Source organism: Zootermopsis nevadensis, unplaced genomic scaffold (genome assembly GCF_977971745.1).
Source record: "Zootermopsis nevadensis isolate Lab colony 2312 unplaced genomic scaffold, Znev_1.0 Znev_ptg000028l, whole genome shotgun sequence".
Classification (NCBI taxonomy): domain Eukaryota; kingdom Metazoa; phylum Arthropoda; class Insecta; order Blattodea; family Termopsidae; genus Zootermopsis; species Zootermopsis nevadensis.
This window is the reverse complement of record NW_028259160.1, coordinates 18,433,897-18,457,528: the sequence shown is the minus strand read 5'-3', so window position 1 is coordinate 18,457,528 and position 23,632 is coordinate 18,433,897. Positions and strand designations below refer to the sequence as shown.

The 23,632-nt window shown below is 39.7% G+C and overlaps 3 protein-coding genes and 1 long non-coding RNA gene across 7 annotated transcripts in view; 3 read left to right on the top strand and 1 right to left on the bottom strand.

Moving 5' to 3' along the window:
* The window catches only part of LOC110838235 (fizzy-related protein homolog), a 45,894-nt gene extending 23,394 nt beyond the window's left edge, over positions 1 to 22,500 (bottom strand). For 2 of the 4 annotated variants that reach the window (XM_022081251.2, XM_022081257.2), the window contains exon 1: positions 22,348 to 22,500. The gene's annotated coding sequence lies outside the window, so the exon portion shown is untranslated. Of the gene's footprint in view, positions 1 to 6,724; positions 6,843 to 22,347 lie in introns of those variants that run through there. The other 2 variants (XM_087357077.1, XM_087357082.1) reach the window with 1 other exon arrangement.
* On the top strand, positions 1,209 to 5,249 carry LOC110838241 (uncharacterized). Its single transcript, XR_002546022.2, has 3 exons — positions 1,209 to 1,415; positions 3,638 to 3,816; positions 5,092 to 5,249. It is a non-coding gene; the product is annotated as an uncharacterized LOC110838241 (long non-coding RNA).
* Positions 5,276 to 15,718, top strand: LOC110838231 (uncharacterized). The gene is made up of 8 exons (XM_087357076.1): positions 5,276 to 5,343; positions 6,739 to 7,012; positions 9,029 to 9,265; positions 10,307 to 10,476; positions 10,793 to 10,962; positions 11,766 to 11,924; positions 12,924 to 13,131; positions 14,526 to 15,718. The coding sequence occupies exons 1-8, from the start codon at positions 5,303 to 5,305 to the stop codon at positions 14,800 to 14,802; spliced, it is 1,536 nt and encodes a 511-aa protein (XP_087213202.1). The 5' UTR covers positions 5,276 to 5,302; the 3' UTR covers positions 14,803 to 15,718.
* Positions 16,803 to 22,213, top strand: LOC110838242 (uncharacterized). The gene is made up of 4 exons (XM_087357088.1): positions 16,803 to 16,920; positions 19,474 to 19,558; positions 19,981 to 20,110; positions 21,756 to 22,213. Exons 1-4 carry the CDS (start codon positions 16,846 to 16,848, stop codon positions 21,766 to 21,768), a joined length of 303 nt encoding a protein of 100 aa, XP_087213214.1. The 5' UTR covers positions 16,803 to 16,845; the 3' UTR covers positions 21,769 to 22,213.
* Positions 22,501 to 23,632: the final 1,132 nt, after the last annotated feature.

Sequence of the window (23,632 nt, the reverse complement as noted above, 5' to 3'; positions counted from 1 at the left end):
GTGGTTACGACCGCTGTCTTCAAGGTCGTATACTACCAACTGTGCAACGACCACTAGTTCCCACTCGGTAGTGAGCACGACCTCCGGTCCTCTTGGTCGTGTTCTCGCCCGGTCCACGACTCCGTGTGAACCCCCGTTTTTGTTATAAGTCTCTGTTTATCAATTCCAGCTATGCTTTCCTTACGCAAGAATGGCGCTACCTAGCAAGGAACGATGTCTTGCTCTTGCGCAGGACTCTGCCCTTAGTTAGCTTTTTGGTTCTGCTATGTCCAGAGACAGGGACTAGCTCTATTGATTGGGCCCAACATAGTCGGATTTTTACCTGGAGACGGAGAAAGGCCCCAGTCTCCGAAACGTCGTTTACATTGGTTTTTGGTATTGGACGATGGATAAAGCCCAAAAAATATTTTCCTTTATCATCTTAAGAGAGACTGGAACTCTGGAAAATTTTCGGCTCTGTGACCTTAGATCCTGTAATTTCCTGTCCGAAACGAAAAAATTTTGCCTCGGCGTAGTTCTGTTATCGCGGTTGCGTTCCTGTAAACAGAAACCATCCATGTCAGGAATCGAATCCAGTGTCGAGGCGTTTGTTTTTGTAATTTACTCTTCCTGGCGTCGTTGTCCGATCATCCCATGCCGGAAATCGAACTCACGACACGTTTCCCAGAGTTCTGACCCACAGTGTTCTCTCAATTGTCCTAAGGAATAATTACGCCAGTTTTCATCTTCAAAAGCCACAAGCGAACGAGTAAAGAAATGTCAACGCTCAATTTCGACCTCTGCAGTATTTACAAAGGAATACCGAATATTTTTAAATTTAATCTCTTTTTATAGGAAAAGTACTTAGTATTAATTATTGACTTCTTACATTTAAGATTGAATGTAACGAAATTATAAGCTAGAGTAATACTCTTTGTATTTTTTCAACTACCAACAATGGTCAGCTTTTATATGAACACCTGCGTGTATTACAATGCAAGAAAAAGCATTGGAATTTCCAACAAACGCCTGCAACAATCTTGGTTGAGCATGCCATAAGGCTCTTTTCTCGTTTTTTATGCATGCAGTATAATTGCCTAAATGAACCGTATTGCACTCCATTCTCTTACCTAAGAAACTGATTGTTACGTCATGTGTTTACTCCGCATTGTTGTATTGATATATATTGCCGTCAACAATCCGCTTTCGTCATTGTGGAAAGAGCTTTGCAGTGAATCGGTTGTAGAAAAAGTGCGTTGCAGAGTAGATAATACTGTGCTGTTAAAAACGTTTTAGAATACCACAAGTATTTATCTTATATAAGAATTATTAAGAAATCTGTGATACTGCCCTCCACTCTCTCCATTTTATTTTTGACTAAATTGGTCATTTCCCGTGGACATCGTGGTCTCTTCCTCTTGAAAAAAAAGTTTGAGGTAAGGAATTCCTAATTGTTATTATTATTATTATTATTCACATTTACGTGTTTTCATCTGCATTTTTGTGAATTCGTGTAAGAGAATTAGTCTTGTCTTCTTTTTTAACACAATTTCGAGTAATATTATATTGACTTCTGTTTGTTCACGGCATCATTGATAGTAAAATAATATTCCAGGAGGCAATTAACATTTTACAATTTTCAAGGAATAAAATGTGTTTCGTAGCCCAGAATCTTAATAAAGGTTTATGGATGCTAGGAAGTGGGGTACATATTATGAATAATAATTCTAAAACTTTACTTCTCTTGATATATCGACATTATTAAAGCGTTTTAGGGAACTGTGACGTATTATTATTTCGGTTTAAGAAGCCTAATTATCGATGAATCTCCCTTTTACTATCTCCCTACATCAACAGATTCAATCCGGGGAATTTTTGCTGTTATTGGGTGCAAAGTATTTATGGCTACAAAACGTGGTCTTTCACTGTGAGGGAGGAACATAGACTGAGAGTCTCTGAGAACAGAGTGTTGAGGAAGATATTTGGACCAAAAACGGGAGTAGGACAGATAATAAAGAGATATGCATGACGAGCTCCAGGGCCTGTGCTCCTCACCGGATGGTAGTTTAGGTGAGTTGGGCCGGGGAGGGCAGTTTACAAGTTATTGGTTGGGAGGCCTGAAGGGAGGAGACCTCTGGGAAAACCTCAGCGTCGATGGGAGGATAACATTATGATGGACCTTAGGGAGATGGGACTCGATGGGGCGAACTGGTTGCAACTGGCTCTGGATAGACCCTGGTGGCGGGCTTTCTGAACACGATAATGAACCTTCTGGTTCAGTAAAAGAAGTGGGCTATCTTTTGATGGAATATCTTTTCATGGAATATCTTGCACATTTCAGTGTGTGAGTAGCGTGATCTACGCATGCGTTATAACAACTTAGATCTTTTGTGGTTGTTCCCAACTGTAATTCTCGCGTTAATTGATAAATTTAAATTACATTTTGTGCTTTTAGTGTATATAAATTTGTAATTTAGGCAGGAAAGTCCTTACTCTAGTAGGCTCTTAAGCACTTTTAGTTCTACAGAGAGAGAAGAACTCGAAAATTTTATGCTTATGAAAAGGTGTAGCCTTCTTTTTCCAGAATTTATTTGTTAGCTGTCTGGTTCTGTATCAAAGGTCACGCAATTTATATGGTATATTTTTGTTGTAATTTTCTTCAATCGGTTCATCAGTGTAGAGGCATCTAAGACTTTATGGATTACATTGATATTTTATACCTAATGTCTACGTATAAGAAGATTTAAATTTATGCCTGTTATGAAAAAACAAGCGGTATGACTTATTATTATTGCCTAAATCAGTTACATCTTCAGGGTAACTGCTCCAAGAAGAGTGAGATGAGCGGGGCATGTGAAATGCATAGGTGGGGCGAGAGGTGTGCACCGGGTATTTTTGGAAAGCCTGAGGAGAAGAGGCCGCTGGGGAGACCTAGACGTAGATGGGAGGATAATCTCAGGCGAGATCTATGGGTCATAGGAGTTGAGGGGGACTGGATTTTATTGGCAGAGGACAGGGTCTGATGGAGGGCTTTGGTTGGTTCTGTGATGAAACTTCGTGTTCCGTAAGCCGTCTAGGTAGTTAGTTAGATTAGTCACATTTAGAGCTTTGTCATTTTGTATTGAATTTCAACAGGCATTTCTGTAACAAAGAAACAGACTGAGTCCATGGAGCCGAAGACCTGCTTGAGAATTTAACAGTAGCCCAGGTAATCAAGGGTCTCGTCTTTTATGAAACATGAAGTTTCATGTCCGTGTTTACAATACCCCGCCTCTAAGCCGCATCCACAAGCCACATCTTAATTCCCCACCTCTCTAAGATTCATTTTAATATTATCCCAGCAACGCATAGGACTCTCAAGTGACCTTTTCCTTTCAGGTCTTCCGAATAAAAAGTTGCACTTCTTGTCTCTGCCATGTGTACCATATGCCCCGCCCATCCCATCACCCTTGATCTGACAGCCTACAATTTATTAATTAGTGAATAGATTTATAAAGCTCCATATTATGAAATGTTCACCATTCCCTTGTCAGTAACTCTCTCGCAGGACCAGACATTATTCTCAGTACCGCGTTCCCTCTCAGTCACTCTCAGTTCATGTGCACACGCGTCAGTATGAAGAAAAACCTGTAATAGCGATGTACTGTCTTTTCATTAGATGGAGTCAAACCAACATCGCAGCTGTTTCCAAGTCGGCGGCAAGTGCACCGAAACATTGGTCCCTCTGAACGAGCTGAGACAGAATAACCGCTTTTGTGACGCGATGTTGAGGTTGGATGACGGCGGCTTCGTTCGAGTCCACAGAGAGTTTCTGTCAATGCGCAGCGCATATTTCAGGTTTGTTTATTTACTGATCTGGTTAATTAACACGTGAAATAAGGACACAATAGACGTCAATTAGTGTGTGAAATGATTTATCCCCTTTGATGCAGAAACCTGTATTTTTATATGGCTATTTGTCTGTTGTTATTTGTTCATTGTCATGAAATCTGACGGCGGTGAGGAAGAAGAATGTCTTCTGGGCGTTGCGCCGTAGAAACTGAGTGGCATTTCAGACGTACCTATTGCCTTCTTACCTTGATGATGGAGGCAGTAAGCACCTCTGAAACGTCCGATAATTTCTACGAGACAATACGACACAACATCCCTGAAGACGTACGTGGTCTTTTGTAATAATTTTTAAGTGCTGTTGTACCAAGGTGACAGTCAATCGATCTGGAGGGAGAAATAGAATCCCTTTCCAAAACGACCGACAAAGTCCAGAAGAAAGTTAGTAATGCACCTTCGAAACGCCATTGTCCGGAACACTGAAAGCTGCTGTCTGTCTGAAATTAACTGTAACAAAGACCTTCGGGAGAAATGTTTCATTGTTAGGAGTGAATCGCTCGAGAATTTGTGCATACTTTAATCTGCGGTGCGTTCTTTAAATGAGAAATGAAATTTAACCGTGAATCATTGCTTTTGTTTTCCAACAGACGTTTGTCACGTCATGTTACAAGTTGTGCCCCTCTTTAAGTTTTCCGACAATCAAATCTTTCTCTTTGCCTTGCATTGCAACGCTCTTAAATTGTAATAGGAAATGTTTTGATGGTTGGTGATCACTTATTGAAGGCCGCGTAGAAACATCGGTTTTTCTTTTAAGTTTTTTATTGTCGGGAAAATGTTTTGACAGAGCAAATAAATTTCATATTACGAACTGATCAATCAGCGGAATGTACAACCTGCGATGTTTGTGGAAATATTTGTGTAACTTTGCTGGTTGGCTTTAAAATTTCTATAATAGTTGTTATAATCTCAGATATCTCTTGTGGGTATGTAAGAAACGAGGTTACCATTCTATAGTACAAATGTTCGCTGCTTGCTTTCCGATTTGTAAGTTATATTCTGTTAAGTCTCCGCACGCTCTACATCCTCTGGCAGCCAGTCTGGTCCAATTCGTACTCATTCTGGGAGTTTTTTAAATATTCAGGTAACAAAAATTCGTCTATCACACTGACAAATTGATACTTTTATTTGACTACGTGAGTTATAAAAACTCAAAGTTTATACGAATGGCTTGTAATTTTCTGCTCGCCGTTTCTCCAAATCGACTATTGCTTCGTGACGTTTCAGAAACCTCTTCACGACAATACTGCACACCAGTGAGAAGGCTGATGTTGTCCTCCACGGAGTCAGCTCAGACATAATGACCGAGATACTAGATTATGTTTATTTTCGCGATGTGGACATCCGCTCCGACAATGCGCGTCAGCTGCTCGTGGCTTCTGAATACTTGTGTATTCCGGACGTTCCTAAACTCTGCTGCGACTTCCTCAAGGACGCGATGGACGTCGACAACTGTGTCGGCATCATGCAGTTCGCAAGGTAATTGATGTTCATTTGTCATTTGCTGTGACGCTAGCCTTCGTCGAGCGAAGCAGCTATACTGTAGAGAGCAGCCGAGTGCCGGGTCGGAGATTATAACCTCTGACTGAGGACTGGGCGAATTATAAAGCGTTGTGGGTCAGGGTTGTTTGGCGGGTTATTGTTAAGGTCCCTGTAATCTAAATGTTCTGATTTAACTGTATATGTTTTGATCGTCATTATGACCTAGAGATTACTAATTTCACCATATAGAACGCGAAAGCCACCTATTGCAGAGTCATAATTAAATCTGCATTCCTCTCGAATTCCTTTTCTTTTTTCTTTCTTTCTTTCTTTCTCTGCGGAATTCCTTGCTTCTTACAATATCCTCCCAATATCAAAGTCAACATTCAGCCTCACATCTTTCTGCATATATCAAAACCTCGGTTAACCGAGCCTCGATTATCAGATTCCCGCATTAAGCGACCGAATTTCAACCAGATCGCTTGCGATTGGATTCCACCGGCGCGAGTGTTTAAATCTATGTCCACGCGGTACAGTTCATTGATCTAAACTCACACCCACATTCTGCTGAGTATTATGAACACTTCAAGACATTTAGAGAATTGGTTATTATCGGGCAAAGTTAAAAAACAGCCCGCTGGTCCCCGTAGATGCTGAACCCTTACTCCTTCTCGTTCAGGACAACATAGCAAGCAAATCAACTGACATCGGCAGAATCACACCAGAACCTCCACTACATGCGATGGAGAGAATGAGCGATAAATTCACTATTTTAATACAGGGATTCCCTCGAACAGCGCTCACGAGTGACTTTTGCTGTCGGCTTGTGAGTGCGAAACGCCCGCATCATCCGCCGCCGAGGAAAATCTGTATTGAGTCTCTATTTGTTTGTTCATTTCCATGACCACGTTCCCCTTTCCCTCGCTCATCCGACTTATCGGCTTATCCGACCCGTGGATCCCCCCATATAGTCCGGCTAAACAAGCTTTCACTGGATTAACTCACACAGTTAACACAACGTCGTTTCGCCAAGGTTAATACGAGAATTCAAAATTCTACTCTCCTCATGTCACTGCCTTCTTCACTTGCGTACGCCATGCCCTTGATTCAACCTATAATCTTATCACGAGGACGAGCGGGCATTGCCTGGGAACCTTCATAGCCGAAAAGTCTCTATATTGCCACGGTTAAACGGAGCGTCTCTCACCGTTGTCTCTCCATGTATTTGCTCTCAGGCTCATTCATTCGGGCTCCAAAGGGCTAAGGTAAAAACTGGAGGCGAAATACCGTGGTGTGTACATAGTTGGGAATCAAGTTCTTCCTGCAGTGTTTCAATGTGTCAGAGAATGAAGGAGATCGATTCTGAGTCGGCTCTTACCCTCGCTGTCACAGGTTACACTCCTTCGCCGACCTTGAAGCTCACGCTCGCAGCTTCGTTCTGCGGAACTTCGTGCAAGTGTCTCAGCAGAGCGGAGAACTGCTAGAACTGCCTGTAGAGGAGCTGCAAGAGATAATCACGTCAGAGGAACTAAACGCAAAGGATGAGGAAACAGTGTGGGAGTGCATTCTCCGGTGGATCAACCACGACCCGGATAACAGGAAAGGTCACATCGCGGGCCTCTTGAAGGGCGTCAGACTACTTGACGAAGATTTCTTCAAGGAGAAGGTCAGTATGCCCCTGAAATCGTGGATGTTTAAGGGTAGTGAAATCCGTATTTTCAATTCTATATTCACACGTGTTCGTAACTAATTAATGCAAATCGGGAGCCTTTTTCTTCGTCACATGTAAGCCCGTCTGTCTGTCTGTCTGTCCGCAGTTCCAGCTGGAGAACGTCTGAACAGATGTTCATTAGATTTAATGCTGATGAGCTTTAACAGAATCTGTTTACATATTCCGATTCCCCTTAAAATCTCACAATAACGACGTGAAAATTATACAATGATTTTAATGCCTTATCCAGCGCAAAACTTCCTGCGTAAGAAATCCCCAGATTCCCTTAGTTACCATGGTTACATTAACTACCTGTAGAATGCCGCTGGTAACACGCTCTCGTGTGTAAGTGTGTGTATGTGTAAAACAAATATTCGAATAGTCCTTTTATTCAGATATGTAGATGGAGTTAATAATCATCTTTTATTTATCGTCTGCAAGTTTGACAGTTCGTGGGCGCTACAATCTTTTATTAGTCTCAGCGTTAATTAAGATCTATTGCGTGTGTCACTTCAACTAGAGCATTCCACCGTTAACTACATTCAAACGTCCACTCAGCTTGAAAGGAAAATCATCCAACAGATAAATCACGTCCTCTGACTCAGCGTTCAACTTAACCAAAGACCCTACTGCCATAAGAAGAGTATCTTAACTGCTCTAATAATTTCACAAATCTCCGACGAAAAATATAGTCAACCCCAAATCGCATCAGCATGATGATCTTCAGCTGATTGACCACATAGGGACAACAGATATCGAAAAATTGCAGCAAGAAGGCTTCGTTCTAGATCAAGAGTAAATTACCCCAGGGGCTTCAAACTCATAGACAGCTTTAACATTCTAATATTTTAACCGTCATCTCACTAAGCAGCCATACAACTTATGATATTCTTTCTTCCATTTCATCATGCGCTTTAATCCGAGAGAAAAAATATTTCTACACTAGGTCAAATGCCCTGTAATTTCAGTCACTCACCTCTTACGAATAAGTGTGAAACAATCGCAAGAATCCATGAAAATTTTATCTGCGTCAAATTCCTTTACAATTTAGCATTCGTATATATTAGTTTAGAACACTTAGGCAATGTCCTACGTAAGCGATAACAAGAGAGCTATGCGAGCTGCATAAGCTGCATGGGGTGTCATATGAAGCGGGGAATCGCTTGTTGTGTGAGAGAAGCACATGGCCTTCCTGCGCATGCACCTTCCGTGTACTGTACGGTCAGAGCTCTCTTGCGCATGCGCTTTACTGGCCAGTGCAGCTACTCACGCGAAAATATCAAAATATTTGATCTCGGAATTTTGCCGCTGACCGCTTCGCTGTAACCTAGGACAGCGCCACACAAACAGCCAGTTTGATATTTCCGCTTCGCCCACGCAACTCGCACCGCTCGCATTTAATCGCTCGCGTAGGACACCGGGTTAAGGAGAACCACATGATATGACCAATTAAGGTCGAAACATGCAATGGCTCTTGATAGACATCGAGCCCATAATCCCACGCTGTTGTGTTGACGAGCCTTCAACCCAACCATCAACATGTAGCAGATTGCCTCCCTTGAAACTCGAAGCAACTGATTGTCATAATTTCCTTTCGATGCTACGTAATTTTGACGTTTAATTAAAGTTATCGAATCAAAAAGAATGTGGTGATCGCACGGGAGAGACGAGAAATAAATTACAATTTCGAATGTAACTCAAAATGCAACCCTTACTGAAGTGTTTATCTTTCGGTTGAAACATATTTCAATACGATTCTCTACGGTCGATTTAACTTTGTTTTCGCTTCTCTCCACAACCTGTGCATTTGTTAAGAGCGTCGTTACATAAACCAAAATACATATTATCCTGTATATACCACATTTCGGTGATTTCCCAACCAAATTATACGTGAATTTCTTGTCTCCTCTGCAATGGAACATGACATCCGTTCCTAAAAATTCATAAGGCCCACATTGAATTGTTCAACAGGTATTAAAACACCCGTACGTTACGGAAAATAAGGCGTGCAAACCCATGATCTCGAAGACGCTCACATTCCTGGGTTACGTGAAAAAGTTGACGAAGGAAGACAAGGAATTCGTGACACCAAGGATTGACTACTCGCGAATTCCACGGGACATTCTGTTTGCTATTGGTGGGTGTCACGGCGGAAGGCATTCAGATATGATCGAAGCGTACGACGTTCGAGCAGACCGGTGGAGTGTGGTGAGTTGCGCACATTTCTACTCTAAAGAGGCCCATCCACGTACGAGTCTGGCTTGCGAGTCCAGCTCGGCTCGGGTTCCATTGAGTCAAACTCGTTTGTGGGTGGGGGTGTCACTAGCCGAGTCTGCTATGCATGTTTGGCGAAATGTATCAGAGTCCGGCTCACGAGTCAAGCTCGCCGAGCGAGACTCGCAAGTCAGACTCGTATGTGGATGGGCCGCTTTACTGTGTTAAATGACGCCTCCGAGAAAATTACTTTTCCTCCTTTTTGCTTATTTTTACTAAATAATTGTTGTATTTAAGCTTAATCACAAATTCCTCGTCGCCTCTTTATTTCGTGTCCGTTTATTTGCATTGCAGTGAACGCTTTTTTAAGAGACGCTCCAAAGCATGAATTAAAAAGAATAAATAAATAAATTACACACATGCTGAGTCTCACGCACAATGTAAGCTCTAATAGGAATCGACGAAGTATAAGTAGTTTGCCTTAAATACCATTTACAATAGGCGTCCTACCTCAACTGTCATGGCAACCTGTCTGCTGATTTTAGACATGAAACGAAGTCATCGTTGATCGTCAGTGGATTTCATTGTCGATGTCGACCATCTGCGTGGTACCGCCTCTTGAATTAGAAGGCTGACACACTCTTTGGGGTGGGGTGGGGGACGTACTGCCTCAAGTTTTGCGTCGGAAAACCCAAAACGCCAACATCTGTCTTTGGCATCATACGAACCTGAAATGTCAGCTGTTGACCAGAAATTAATTCTAAATTTGTCTGTCGTACTTGACGAGAGCACTGGTAATGTTTGAGCTCCTCTTCGGGTCTTCGTGTTTTCTTCGCCTCTCATAATTCCACCATTGTTCCAAGTTAATTTCTCACGATCTTTGTCGAGTGCCACCCACCAAGGTGTAGCAATTCGGTCCGCTGTTGTGGGTTGTACCTCTGCTCCGGTGGTTGCTTGGACTCTAATGTAAGGACTTCATATTAGTAGACCTTGTGACCCAAAGAAACATAAAGCCATGACCTGTCGTTCTTGCAGGTTGAAGGCGTTGACTCGATCGGTCCGCGAGCCGACCATGGCGCGGCAGTAGTCGGTTTCGGCATTTACGTCATCGGTGGTTGCGACGGACGGGAAGTCTTAAGCTCATGTCACTGCTTCAACGCTGTTACGAAGACGTGGCGCGAGGTGGCGCCCATGCATAAACGCAGGTAAGATGCAGTTCGCTAACTAAGGAACTCCTTTTAACACAGTCCTTCTTAAAAAGCTGATAGTCGCTCCGTTAGTCAAAATATAAATGTGGGCAGGGGCTGTAAAATTGAACCACTCACATACAGGAGCATCGGGCAAAGTGCGAATAGCTAGGAGGACTTTTGCGACAATGTTGGTTTTAAGAAAATGATTTGTTTGTTAATTCATTTGAATTATGATTTAACAATAACGAACTAACAATGCGTTCTGCGAGAGGAAATGCATTTGAATCAACAATAAATGAGCATAGCAGAGCTTGTACTTTTATCGTTTCAGACGCCATTTTAGTGTGGCTGTTCTGCGAGGAGCAGTGTACGCCATGGGCGGTTACGGTTATAGTGAGATTCACAGAACGGCTGAAAGATACGACTGCAAGGCGAACCAGTGGTCTTTGATCGCTCCCATGAACACAAAGCGAACCCATGCAACTTCGACTGTGCTGAATGGTACGTAAATCCTGAGAAACAGTAGTGTATGAATTAGTGGAGAATTAGTCTGTCCGCTTGTAACAACGTAAGAACAGTTGAAGGAATCGTAGGATTTGAGGTTCTCACGGTGGCTAATACGAAGATGGCTGTCGTTTGGCTTCTGCCGACGTTTAAGACGAACTTTATGGCTTCATCATCAAGGCATTCCTCTTCGCTCTTGAACTTAGTTTCCCTCCGTCCACTGTCCCATATTCTTTTATTATTTCTTTCTTTTATCCGTGCTACATACTACGTTATTTCACAGACTACAAAGGCTTGAAGTTCTGAGTGTGTGAAGGTTTCTTCTGATCTTGTAAGCTGCCCCTGTGCATCGTCTTCTGCCTTTTTATTGTACACTAGGAGTGAATGCAAACAACCATCAAACTATCAAACTGGCTTTCATATAACACAGATGTAATATGTTTTTCAAACAGTTAATGATCTCATGTAAATAGCACATTATATTATAAATGTAGAGCACCGCTTGGCAGCTCGTACCGTACATCTCCGGTAGCAAATTTAATAAAATTCTTTTCACATCATTTCCATTATACATCAATTTAAGCACTTTATGCTGTTTATATTAAATTTTATCAGTTAAACTCGTTTCCTTTGACATGCTGATTGTCTGCATTTGAAACAAAGAAACAGATGAACAGAGATGGCCGTGTCTGTGCAGTTTCTGTGACTCGAAGAGGGACATTATATACAATATCATTAGTAGATTTACAAATTTAAGTACGGATTGTCCCATTTTAATTATAGCTAATTTGTTTGTACAGACAAAATATACGTCGCTGGTGGAAGTACTGGTATGAATTATCTAAACTCGGTGGAAGTTTATGACCCGGACACCGACCAATGGACGTTCGTTTCACCAATGCTTTTTGGACGTGCCTGTTTTTCTTCCGTCGCCTTCAACGGCTGTCTGTACGCCATAGGTGAGAACTCTGGACATTCTGTGTGATACTCCCCAATCCTTCCTGCAGAACTTGCTATTGTGAAATGTTTTCCTACTTTTCTTAGAGTGACTTGAGATTTTATGAACAGAATTTTTCTCCTGTCATTACAGAGATATAGTTTGTCAGTAATTTTAACCCCGATTCGTGGTTTCGATTACATTCTCCACAAAGAAAACTTAACTAACCAACTAACTAACAATGCATTACATCTTGTGGTATCTCAAGTAACGTATGCCCCGTTTGTCACAGAGTCTAAGTTTTAAAGGTAAACATTTTGTTCTTGTAGCAAGGAAATTTCAGTTTGCCGTGCTGTTATCCCCAAAAAGCCGATGGTTTAAAGCAGTCCCTTCGCAGTCCTTGCGTTTCGTCACTTGTTTGTGTAACGCCGTTTGGAACAGTCCATCTAGTGTTGATATTTAAAGTTAATTTCGCACGCAGTTTCATGAAGCAGAAAACAGATGTCAGACGCAATTCCCTCATGCTACAAGTACGAAAATAATATTGTAGCTATTTCATCCTTAATTTCGTTTCTGGTACTAATATTAACACCGCAAGAAGGATTGAATTTTCTTCGTTGTATTTCATTCATTCGTTCCGTTTACGAAAAATTTTAAGAGCGTAAAGTCCGTTGGGTAAGACGGGCGGAGTGTGAAGCATTGAAGTTACGAGAAATACAAACATCTAGAAAGTTATAATTGGTAACCTCGAAGGTAAGATACCACTTGTGATACATAGCCTTAAAAGAATGGATAATATTAAAATGTTTTTAGTGATCTAGAGTATGTGGGAAGGGTTCAACTACCGACTTTTGTGAATAAGGTAATGAATCTTGTGGCTCCATAAAGGCCAAATATTTCGCGGCCAGGTGATAGAGTAATAAATATGAAGACGGGCACCGCTGAATGGGGTTACAATAAGTTCCCTTTGGCAGATTTTCTATATCCTGTGGTCTATTATGGAATGTGTGTCTGTGTGCAGGAGGATGGAACGACACATCATCCGAGCTCAGTACCGAAAAGTATGACCTTGCAGAAGATACGTGGACCGAGATCCCTGAGATGAAGTTCCATTCAGGTTACTTAAAAGCAGAAGTGATCGACAACAGGATCTTTGTCATCAATAGATTTTCTAAGAAGGACGACTTCTTCCCCCACGTCGCATGTTTCAATGGCGAGGAAATTCAATGGTTTGTTTCTTTGTTCAGGATTGTATAATCACAAACTGTTACTTTCGAAAAGCACTAGGAAGTGAATTATTTCAGGTAAAAATAACCGCGACCTTGCGGGTGCTGCATCTTGTAGTGACGTAGAAACTAACCGACGTTTCGGAGCTTCTTACTGCTTACTTAGGGCCTTGAATACAACGCGCGAAAAATGGGCGGGAGGAAGGGGGTAGATTGAAAGCAGGCAGGGCGATGTTGCGGTCGAGCTGAAACGTTAAACCAAGGGATAAATGACTAGATAATGCTAATCAGACGTAAGCTGTAACTGCTTTAATAAGAAGCTCTTTGATTCTTTGATCAGTTTTACTCTCTTGGGCAGGAAGTTTCTGGCATTCAGCACATCAACATCGCCATAATCATTTGCTTTTATCTAAGTGTTAGGCCAGTTTCAGGTTTAACGACGCCTACCTTCTCATGTTCCCATTTTCGATGGAAGTTTATTTTAAAATGGCTGTCTCTTGGCGTGTTTGACCATGCAGTCTCCTGCCATCTGTTAACGGAGTGAGTAAGTAGCTTCAAAAACATCCAGAAAGCCACATTTCTTCATTCAAGAGCCAGAAATTCCACAGAAATTCATTCGATTTTCATTTGTGTCTGTTTTACGTCCAGCAGAATATCTCCAGAACTATGTTTGGTGGGACAAAATTTTTTTTTTAATATATATTGCTAAAAGAGGGAAATATTGTCATGGGCGCATGTCTAAAAAAAGACACGCTTATCTCTCCAAAGGAAGTTTGATTAAATTTATTATTCTGACCGAGGGTAATGGCTTAATGAAGTGTACGAAACATAGCTTGCGCAGAATACAAGTCAATTGACAGCGTTTTAAAACAGTCATAACCTCTACCTTCACTTTCATGTAATAAAATGTATTACGTTATAATAGCGCGTTGGCCGGGGTTCTATGTGTATGAGTGAAAGAAAGATCACGTGGCAACAGTCCTGAAATATGATGTGGCAATCGTACGTTGAATTCCGATTGGGGGAACTTTCGTTAAGGTTGTCTGGAAACAAATTATAAGCAACGACATTTCGGTGGAAGCAGTTTTTCATTTAACCTAAAGAGAGAGCCAGCCCATCAGACATGGATATTTTTAGGTCAACACATTTTACGACTCACAAAGATATTATTAAAAAATAGATACTTTCTCAACATAAATTCACTGACATTGAAATTACATTTCTATTAAATTTATATTAAATAAATGATTTATGGTAGAAGAGGAATTTCTTCATGAGTTATGTCATCTTATGTAGAGCTACATATTTTCTGTAACTGTGTCCGCGAAATGTGATAAAAATTGTCTTGAGTGTATATAATACTGATGGATGATGGAAACGGGTTTTCTTTCTTGCAGGTACCTGGCGGCAGACATGAATGTTTATAGACACTTTATGTCGACTTGTGTCATCAACAACCTACCGAATGCAAGTGATTACGCCTACAGACATAGAGACAAATTAATGGATGAGAAACGTAAAAAAATGTTGGATTGGGAATGTAACCGTCCTTACACACACACTCGTCCTTCTGCTGATGTAGCCACGATTTCAAACCCAGTAGCTAGGCCGGCGCTGTTGCAATTAAAACGTTTGTTAGTTCGGTGCGCGGAAAGGGTTAAAGGTTTCTCATGATATCTTGATATAGGGTTAGTCGGTGGGCAAGGATCTCTGACTCTCAGAGAATATACAGTGGAGGCCTTAATTGGAGCCGCGCTCGCGTGAGGGTAGAGAAGTCGTTGAGCTAGTAAAATTTTGACGAAACAGTTGTTGTTGTTGTTGAAATCACTCAATTTATTCACGGATTATTTCACACTGATGCAAAGACACAATTATGTTGATATTTAGGCAGTGCAATGTATCGGCCGTTTTTGTACTGAAAATTTGCGAGAAGAACACGTCTGCACGACTTGAAGTCCAACACTTTAGAGAGCGCGCTATCACTGTCTTAAATTTTGAATTGAATACGGCGATCCGATTCGTCCCCCAAAATCACCCCATAACGTCGGGAAACGCTCAGAAAAGCCATATTCGAATTTCATTGGTCCCAATCGCAGTAAGGCGACTGTTCTAGGGCAACCGTTATTCTATATCTGGAAAGGCATAAGTTTTCGCCTCGTATACAAATTTTACGAGTTCGAAAGCTTTGTGAATGTCACGCCACCTCTAGACGCAAGGTATGGAACAAAGACGTTCAAGAGACTGATTGCCGCTACTCTCTTCCAATTTAATACATTAAAAAATGCCAACATTCATAAAATCAATCACATTTGGATGAAGTAAGGCGTTCCAAATATAATCTTATCACGCCTCCTTCGTTTGTAACAACCGGAGAAATGTGCCAAAGCCTGGTTATCTTTTCATCTCAAGGTTCAGTCTGTTAGGGAATCGAACTATGAACTTGAACTGGCACAGGAAAATAAGTAGTTTGCAGTTGATTACAAACACGACGAACACTTTAATTTTAATTACTTTCCTTACGAAAAAAATGTAGAAAATTAGGAATTGATGTACAACCTACAAAAAAATAAAGAGAAATATTGTTTGCAGCATAGAAGGAAAAATGATTTCTCCCCGTTATTTTCTGCAAAAGAAGTCCTATTAAAATTAATTATTTTACAGACGTTAATTTTGTCTAAAATATTACCATCCAAGATTTTAAAACGCAACCAAACCACCCGAAGTAGGGGTTGATTGGGTTTTAAACACTTGACCAAAACCCTCGAAGGGGGGTTGGTCAAGTGTTTAAACCCCCATTTCGGGGGGTTAGATTAGTTTTTTACTCAAGGGTTAAAACAATTGAATAAGACACCTAAATTAACTACCCAGAGGGGTTAGTTTAGTGTCTTACTCAAGATTTTAATACGCAACCAAGTGGTCAAACAATAGTGCTACTTTAAACCAATTAACATCTAACCCCAATGTACATGTTTATAATAACTGGAAACATTTATCTTTAAGTTTATGAACCATCCTTTATGATAATTAATGTACGGCCTGTAATGTAAGGGTGGACTAATATTTTGCTTCTTACGTTCTGAGCACTGTGCCACTAAATACAGTTTGTATTTTAATATTAACACGTAATTTTGAAGCGAATATGTAGGTCGAGATACATCATGCTTGAATAACTGTATGGAAATAGTGTTTATAATATACAACATGTGTATGACAAGACGTCTTCAAACAAACATCAAACCTCAAGCCTGTCTGTGAATAACATTGCATCGTATATATTCACACACATCTTAGCTGCTGCGATAATCCCCAACATACTACGTGGTCGCTGCACGCCGATGAACGCTGATAGAGAATTGTGCTTTTCTCGAGCTGAAAACGCGAAATATGACAACACATTAAATCAGCCTGAAACTTTTATAATATTAATCGAACGATAGTGTTACTTTAAACAAACGTATATCTAACACTAATGTATCTTTTTTTACTATAAAAATTTGTGATTTCGTCGTCGTCAACCAATTTGTCGTCAAAAAATGACGTCATCAACAATATCACCTTATATTTGTTTACTCGGCATTGTTGTGGAACACAACAATGCCGAGTACAAGATAACAATGCCGAGTAAAGAAATAACGCTTCACTACCAAGCCAGTCGCATTATCACTGCTCCAGAAGCAGCACGTCGCCACCGAACAGCGACATAAAACTATTTAAGAAATGAAGGAAAGTGAAAGAAGACGTTATCAAGTATTTGAAACGTTATCAACAATTTCAAGTACCAACTCCAACAAGGTAAAGTGATACTCATTCGATATATTACGATTACGAAAACTATTATGAAAACTGACTTCATGATCGATTTTAAGACGAAGATTTGCAAGGGTGGGGCTGGACGTAAAAAGTTGACTGAACAAGAACTGTTGGCGTTTCAAACACTCGACTAACACCCCCCCCCCCCCCGAAGGGGGGTTAGTCGAGTGTTTTAACCCCCATTCCGGAGGGAGTTTAGTTTCTTACTCAAGGGTTAAAACACTTGAATGAGACACTAAAGATTTTAAAACGCAAGTGTGTTACTTAAGGGGGGGTTGGTCAAGTGTTTTAACCCTCCATTCTGAGTGGTTAGTTTAGTTTCTTACTCAAGGGTTAAAACACTAGAATGAGACACTAAACTAACCCTCCGGGGGGGTTGGTCAATTGTTTTTAACCCTCCATTCGAGGGGTTAGTTTAGTTTCTTACACAAGGTTGGTTGCGTTTTAAAAAATTGACCAACCCCCGCGAGGCGCTCCTTTCGGAGCTCCTGGGGGGGGTTGGGGGGTTGGACGTAAAAAGTTGACTGAACAAGAACTGTTGACCTCTGAACAGCGACATAAAGAACTACAACATCAGACATATTTAAGAAATAAATAAAAGCGAAAGAAGACTTACATTGATAAACGAGACCATATTAACGACACATGTAGAACAACAGACGAAGATTTGCAAGGGTGGGATTGGACGTAGAAAGTTGTCTGACCAAAAACAGTTGGCCTCTGAACATCGACGTAAAGAACTAAGACATCAGATCTATTTAACAAATAAGGATAAGCGAAAGAAGGTATTAAATTCATCCATCACCCTCGAAGGAGTTCCCCTGGGAGTGAACAAAACGATCCCAGCGCCGCTGCCAAGCCTGGAAATCTTTCTTTGTCAGCCTGTCAAGCACCATCTGCGATTCTGCCTGAATCTCTTCTATCGTCTCAAATCTCCTTCCCTTTAGCTGAATTTTCATCTTTGGGAAGAGGAAGAAGTCACACGGAGCTAAATCCGGCGAATAAGGAGGGTGCGGGATGACGGCCATGGTGTTTGAGGCCAAAAACTGCCGAACTTTGAGGGCGGTGTGCGCTGGCGCGTTGTCATGATGCGTCGCATGTGGAGTTCTTCCTTTAGAATCAGCTGACAGGTCCCATAGCCTATCCCAACAATGTCGCACAAGTCGTTTATGGTGCGACGTCGATCTTCGTGAATGGCCTGCCGAATCTTCGTAACATTTTCGGGCGTTGTGCTCGAAGATGGTCGTCCAGAACGCTCGTCATCATCGACAGAGGTTCGGCCATTTTTAAAACGTGAATGCCACACAAAAGTTTGTGCACGACCCATTGCGGACTCCCCAAATGCTTGCTTTAGCATTTCATAGGTTCGTCGAGTGAGTACTTTAGCACTCTGTCCCCATACGACGATTCCGTAAGACAAAAAGGGATAAATAAAACCATAATACAACATTCTTCTTTCATTTAGACTAAGTATTTTAGAGAGTCTATTAATTATAAATAGGTTATGACCAATTCTACGACACATTCTTTCAATGTGTACTTCCCAACTCAGGGTGCAATCAATCACAACTCCCAGGAAGTTAGTACTTTTTACTTTAACTATTTCCTATTCTTTATTAAAAATTTTTGATTACTTTCCTCCCTACATTGTTTTGTCCGGAAAAAGTAATGTGTTTTAGTTGTGTTTATAAATAAATTGTTTATCTCAAAATACTGCTCTACCAAGTCCGTATTGAATAAGGTTACCTTATGGAGTTCATTCATATCCCGATCCATATTCAATATTGATGTGTCATCAGCATACATTAATGTTCTGCCTTGTGTTAGATGTGCAATATCATTTACATATAAAATAAAAAGTAATGGACCTAGGACAGAACCTTGAGGATCTCCATATCTAACTGGAAGGCTACTTGACAAGTATTCTTTCATTTGATTGTTTGCTACATGTGAGACTTTTACTTGTTGAGTTCTATTTGTGAGATAGGATTTAATTAGCTTATGTGGTGTGCCACGAACTCCATATTTGTATAATTTATCCATGAGGATGTTATGTTCAATACAATCAAATGCTTTTGATAAATCTAATAGTACAAAATTGCACTTTATTTTATTATTCAGATTTCCAATTATATTTCCAATGATTGCGGCAATTGCATCATTTGAAAATTTATTTTTCCTAAATCCAAACTGAGATTTATTAAGTATATTGTGTTTATCTAAGAAACAAATTAGCTGATTAGCTATTACCTTTTCCAGAACTTTTGAAAGAGCTGGAACAAGAGTAATTGGACGATAATTATTTTCATCTTCTTTCGCCCCCTTTAGTAAATTGGTTTAACAACTGATATTTTTAAAGGTCGTAGAAAAAATGTCAGAAATGGTGGTTCATAAACTTAAATGGAAATGTTTCAAATTATTATAAACATGTATATTAGGGTTAGATATTCATTGGTTTAAAGTAGCTCTTTTGTCCGATTAATAGTATTTAAGTTACAGGCTGATTTAATGTGTTGTCATATTTCGCGTTTTCAGCTCGAGAAAAGCACAATTCTCTATCAGCGTTCATCGGCGTGCAGCGACCACGTAGTATGTCGGGGATTATCGCAGCAGCTAAGATGTGTGTGAATATATACGATGCAATGTTATTCACATCAGACTTGAGGTTTGATGTTTGTTTGAAGACGTCTTGTCATACACATGTTGTATATTATAAACACTATTTCCATACAGTTATTCAAGCATGATGTATCTCGACCTACATATTCGCTTCAAAATTACGTGTTAATATTAAAATACAAACAGTATTTAGTGGCACACGGCTCAGAACGCAAGAATCAAAACATTAGTCCACCCGTACATTACAGGCCGTACATTAATTATCATAAAGGATGGTTCATAAAGTTGAAGGGAAATGTTTCCAATTATTATAAACATGTACATTACGGTTAAATATACATTGGTTTATAGTAGCACTTTTGTCCGACTAATATTATAAATTTATAAGCTGAATTAAAGTGTTGTCATATTTCGTGTTTTCAGCTCGCGAGAAGCACAATTCTCTATCAGCGTTCATCGGCGTGCAGCGACCACGTAGTATGTCAGGGATTATCGCAGCAGCTAAGATGTGTCTGAATACACACGACGCAATTTATTCACAGACAAACTTGAGGTTTGGTGTTTGTTTGAAGACGTCTTAACATATACATATATTTTTTAATTACAAAACAGTATATCATTTGAGGTATTTGGCATGATGTAACTCGAACATGATATTCCTTTCAAAATTACGTTTAAACGTTATGATACAAACAGTATTTAGTTGCAGATGTAGTACACATGGGAAAAATGGAGAAATGAGTACAGAATTTTAGTCGGAAGACCTAAAGTGAAAATACCACCAGGGTGGATAATACTAAAATATATCTTAAAAGACGTAGAATGTCAGGGTGTGGACTGCATTCATCTGGGTAACGTTGTGGGTCAGTGGGAGGAGCTGTTATGAACAGGGAAATTAATCTACTGTGTCCATAAAAGTCTTTTAATTTATTGCCCGGATTAATTATTGTCAAAAATGCCTCTTCTGATCGGAGTTTCTTAATTAGGCACGTCGGTATTTTGACATAAACAGAGTTTGTAAGATCGCGATTAATCTTACGTCCGTAATTATCAATAAACATGGCTTCAGGGCGTCTGATTCTGTACAGAAGCTTGCTGCCATGTTATCTCCTGCTTTACTTCTATTTACTTTAATTAGTTTAGTTCAGCGTTTCTTAACTTCAAATAGTCTTCGACCGTTTATAAACACGTAAACTTACGTCACTGCAATTGTGTTTATGAAAATTGCAGTTTGTGAGTTACTTTGGTACACTTCACCTCTTCTTCGGCTCATGTTGGGGTCAACCATTTTTATATTTATATTTCTTATATTCACAATTTTTAATATTTTTATTTGCATTTTTCTCGTGCAAGTGTTCTGTAGCCACATCAGCATCATTAAGATATTCACCTTTTATAGCTTAAAGTCGCCTAAATAATATTTGAACATTCAAAGGTAAATCAAAGAAGACAGCTCAGCCATTACAAGGGTTAATGTTTTTGAAGTAAATAATTGCTGTTTACACTGCAGAACTCCGAATTGATTATTTTTAAAGCAGACCGTCTGTTCCTTTTATGTGTTACAGAGTTGTACTACATGGCATAATGATACTTCAATTGACAAAATTAACATGCTTTGTGTGTGTTATCTACTCAGCTATGAGTATATGTTTTTCGATACTGGGAGTGCCATGAATAAAACACGTTAAACAGACGTCTAACATTGGATGCTTCTTTTAAATGGGGCGACTATTATGCAGAAATTATGCAATGCGAGAGCGTGTTAATTTGATTTTGTGTTTTCAAATAACTTGTGCCTTTAATGTCAGCACAGAATAATTAGTCTGCAGTACCATGTTGATACTGTAAGTGTAAGTGAAATATTTATTAGTGTTGTGATTTTAGATCTTGTGTTTCAAAGTGGCAAGCCAAATATGCATTATTTTATTATGATGGTCATTAATAGGGTTCGGATGTTCATGATATGTCATATTTTTATTGAGGCTTCTGTTTTCATTCTAAACTGAAACCAAACACTAACTGCGTTATCCTAATCACAATTATGCTGTTTTTATTTTGCATATAAATGTATATTTAGGTCGTTTTATGTATTTGGTCACATTTGTAGTTAAATGCATAGTTCGGTTATATTTTGAGGATAAAATGCATATTTTGGTTATATTTTGGGTACAAACTTTTATTTGTAACTACATTTTCAGACACTTACAGTGAATCCCTGTGTGAAATGATGGCGTCTGCCAACTGAACAAAGTGAACAATGAGCAGTTCAAATTTTTCTTGGAGAAAAACCTTGAAAATGCAAATCGTTATACTGTCGTTATAAATGCTGTCAAGAAATGAGAATGAAGAAAGGTAATTAATATTTTGAATTTTGTTTATTTATTTAATTGTAATTAATGAATATTAAATGCATGAAAGGCTTTTTCTTAAAATTTATCTTATTTGTATAGGAGCACGTATACTTAACATCTGATGCTCATCCAAAACAAGGCATTTACAACTTAAAGCGACTGAGGTTTTTGATTAAAATTGCTAGGAAATCAAGTAATGTAATAGTTGTACAAGCATATGTAAATATATAACATGACTGAAATACAAAACGCTTTTTTAAAATTTTAGTGAATATTTTTACATAACACATTAGGTCATATTTTGCCCTTTTTGGGGTTATTTTTCGCTTACTGCAGTCATTTTTCACCTCTGACATTCCAGACTTGTTTGTTTTTCATGTGCAAATGACAAGTGTCAGGCGAGTGACTTCATACAAAGAGTAATGAGACGACAACTTACCTTTGACGAAGCGACACCTTGCCGACTGTAGACATGTCTGCCTGTGATTCCTACTTGGTGGGCCCTGCTGCCCCCCTCCCCAATTGATGCTCCTGGGCAGGCAGGACACGGGCACTGCTACCCTGCGCGGTGGTGAGGTGTCGAATTGCCTACAGGGAGCTTGACAGTTGTAATTTTGTATCATGGACCTGCACTCGAAGATGCTTCTGCTTGCAGGCCTCCTTCGGGTTGTAGATATAATCTATAAAATGAAAGAATGACATTCAGATCAGAGCATTCTGTGGACAGTTGTTTCTGATCGTATCATTTGACATCAGAAAAGGAAATTAAGCAACATTCATAAGTCATGTATTACAGAAAGACAAGAAGAGTACATGTCGTTTGATCATATGTAATTGCAAAATTAAATGTTTAAGTTACTCCCATTTTAATATTATAGCATTTCGATTCATTTAGATATCTGGGTTCTGGTACCATGACTCGTAAGTAGATGAAAACTTTTCGGAGAAAGTGTTACCAGCTTCCCTTAGCATTTCCGTCATCTAATATAAATTTCTCCAGTTCCCCACATAGCCACTTCACCCTGAAGATTGATATAACAAAAAATATGTCTTCTGTATTTTTGTCGACTTATACAACTGATCGACTCAAATCATAAAATATATTACTAAAGAATAAAGACTCAGCAATAGTTCTCTTAGAATCACTAGCATTCAATCCCAAATAAATCTGAATCGCTGATGTACCTCAGAATTCTCGGGTACATTTTTTGGAATCTTTCTGCTGCTTGTTCACATTAAAAGAGAATTAATTACTTACCGGGATATTTCAACTTGTGCTCCGCGTCCACCTGGCGTGCAAGGGCAAAATATTCTTCTTTTTCATCTTTCCTCGTTGCCTTCCACATTCCGCCAAGTCTGCAAATAGAAGAAGCAAAACTTGTAAGAATACAGGCAGGTTGCAGGACGAACGTCCAAGGGCAAAGGCAAAGGAAGTGGCGTATGAGAGCGCACAAAATGTTTCACCTGTTCTCGAAGATTAGAACATTTTCAGCATATGGAAATAAGATATGCAATTTTGAATTCACCTCATGCATTCTCTGCCAATTTTGGTATTTTTTTGCAATTTTAGAGTAAAAGAATAGTTCCAGGCAGACTCATAAATTCTACTTCTGTACTGTGGGCTAGACTTCTGTCCTATATGTCCTTTGTTCAGTTTATAATAAGGTAAATATTGATTTATAATCCAGGAATGGAAAGCAAATTAGCCTTCAAGTTAAAGTTTG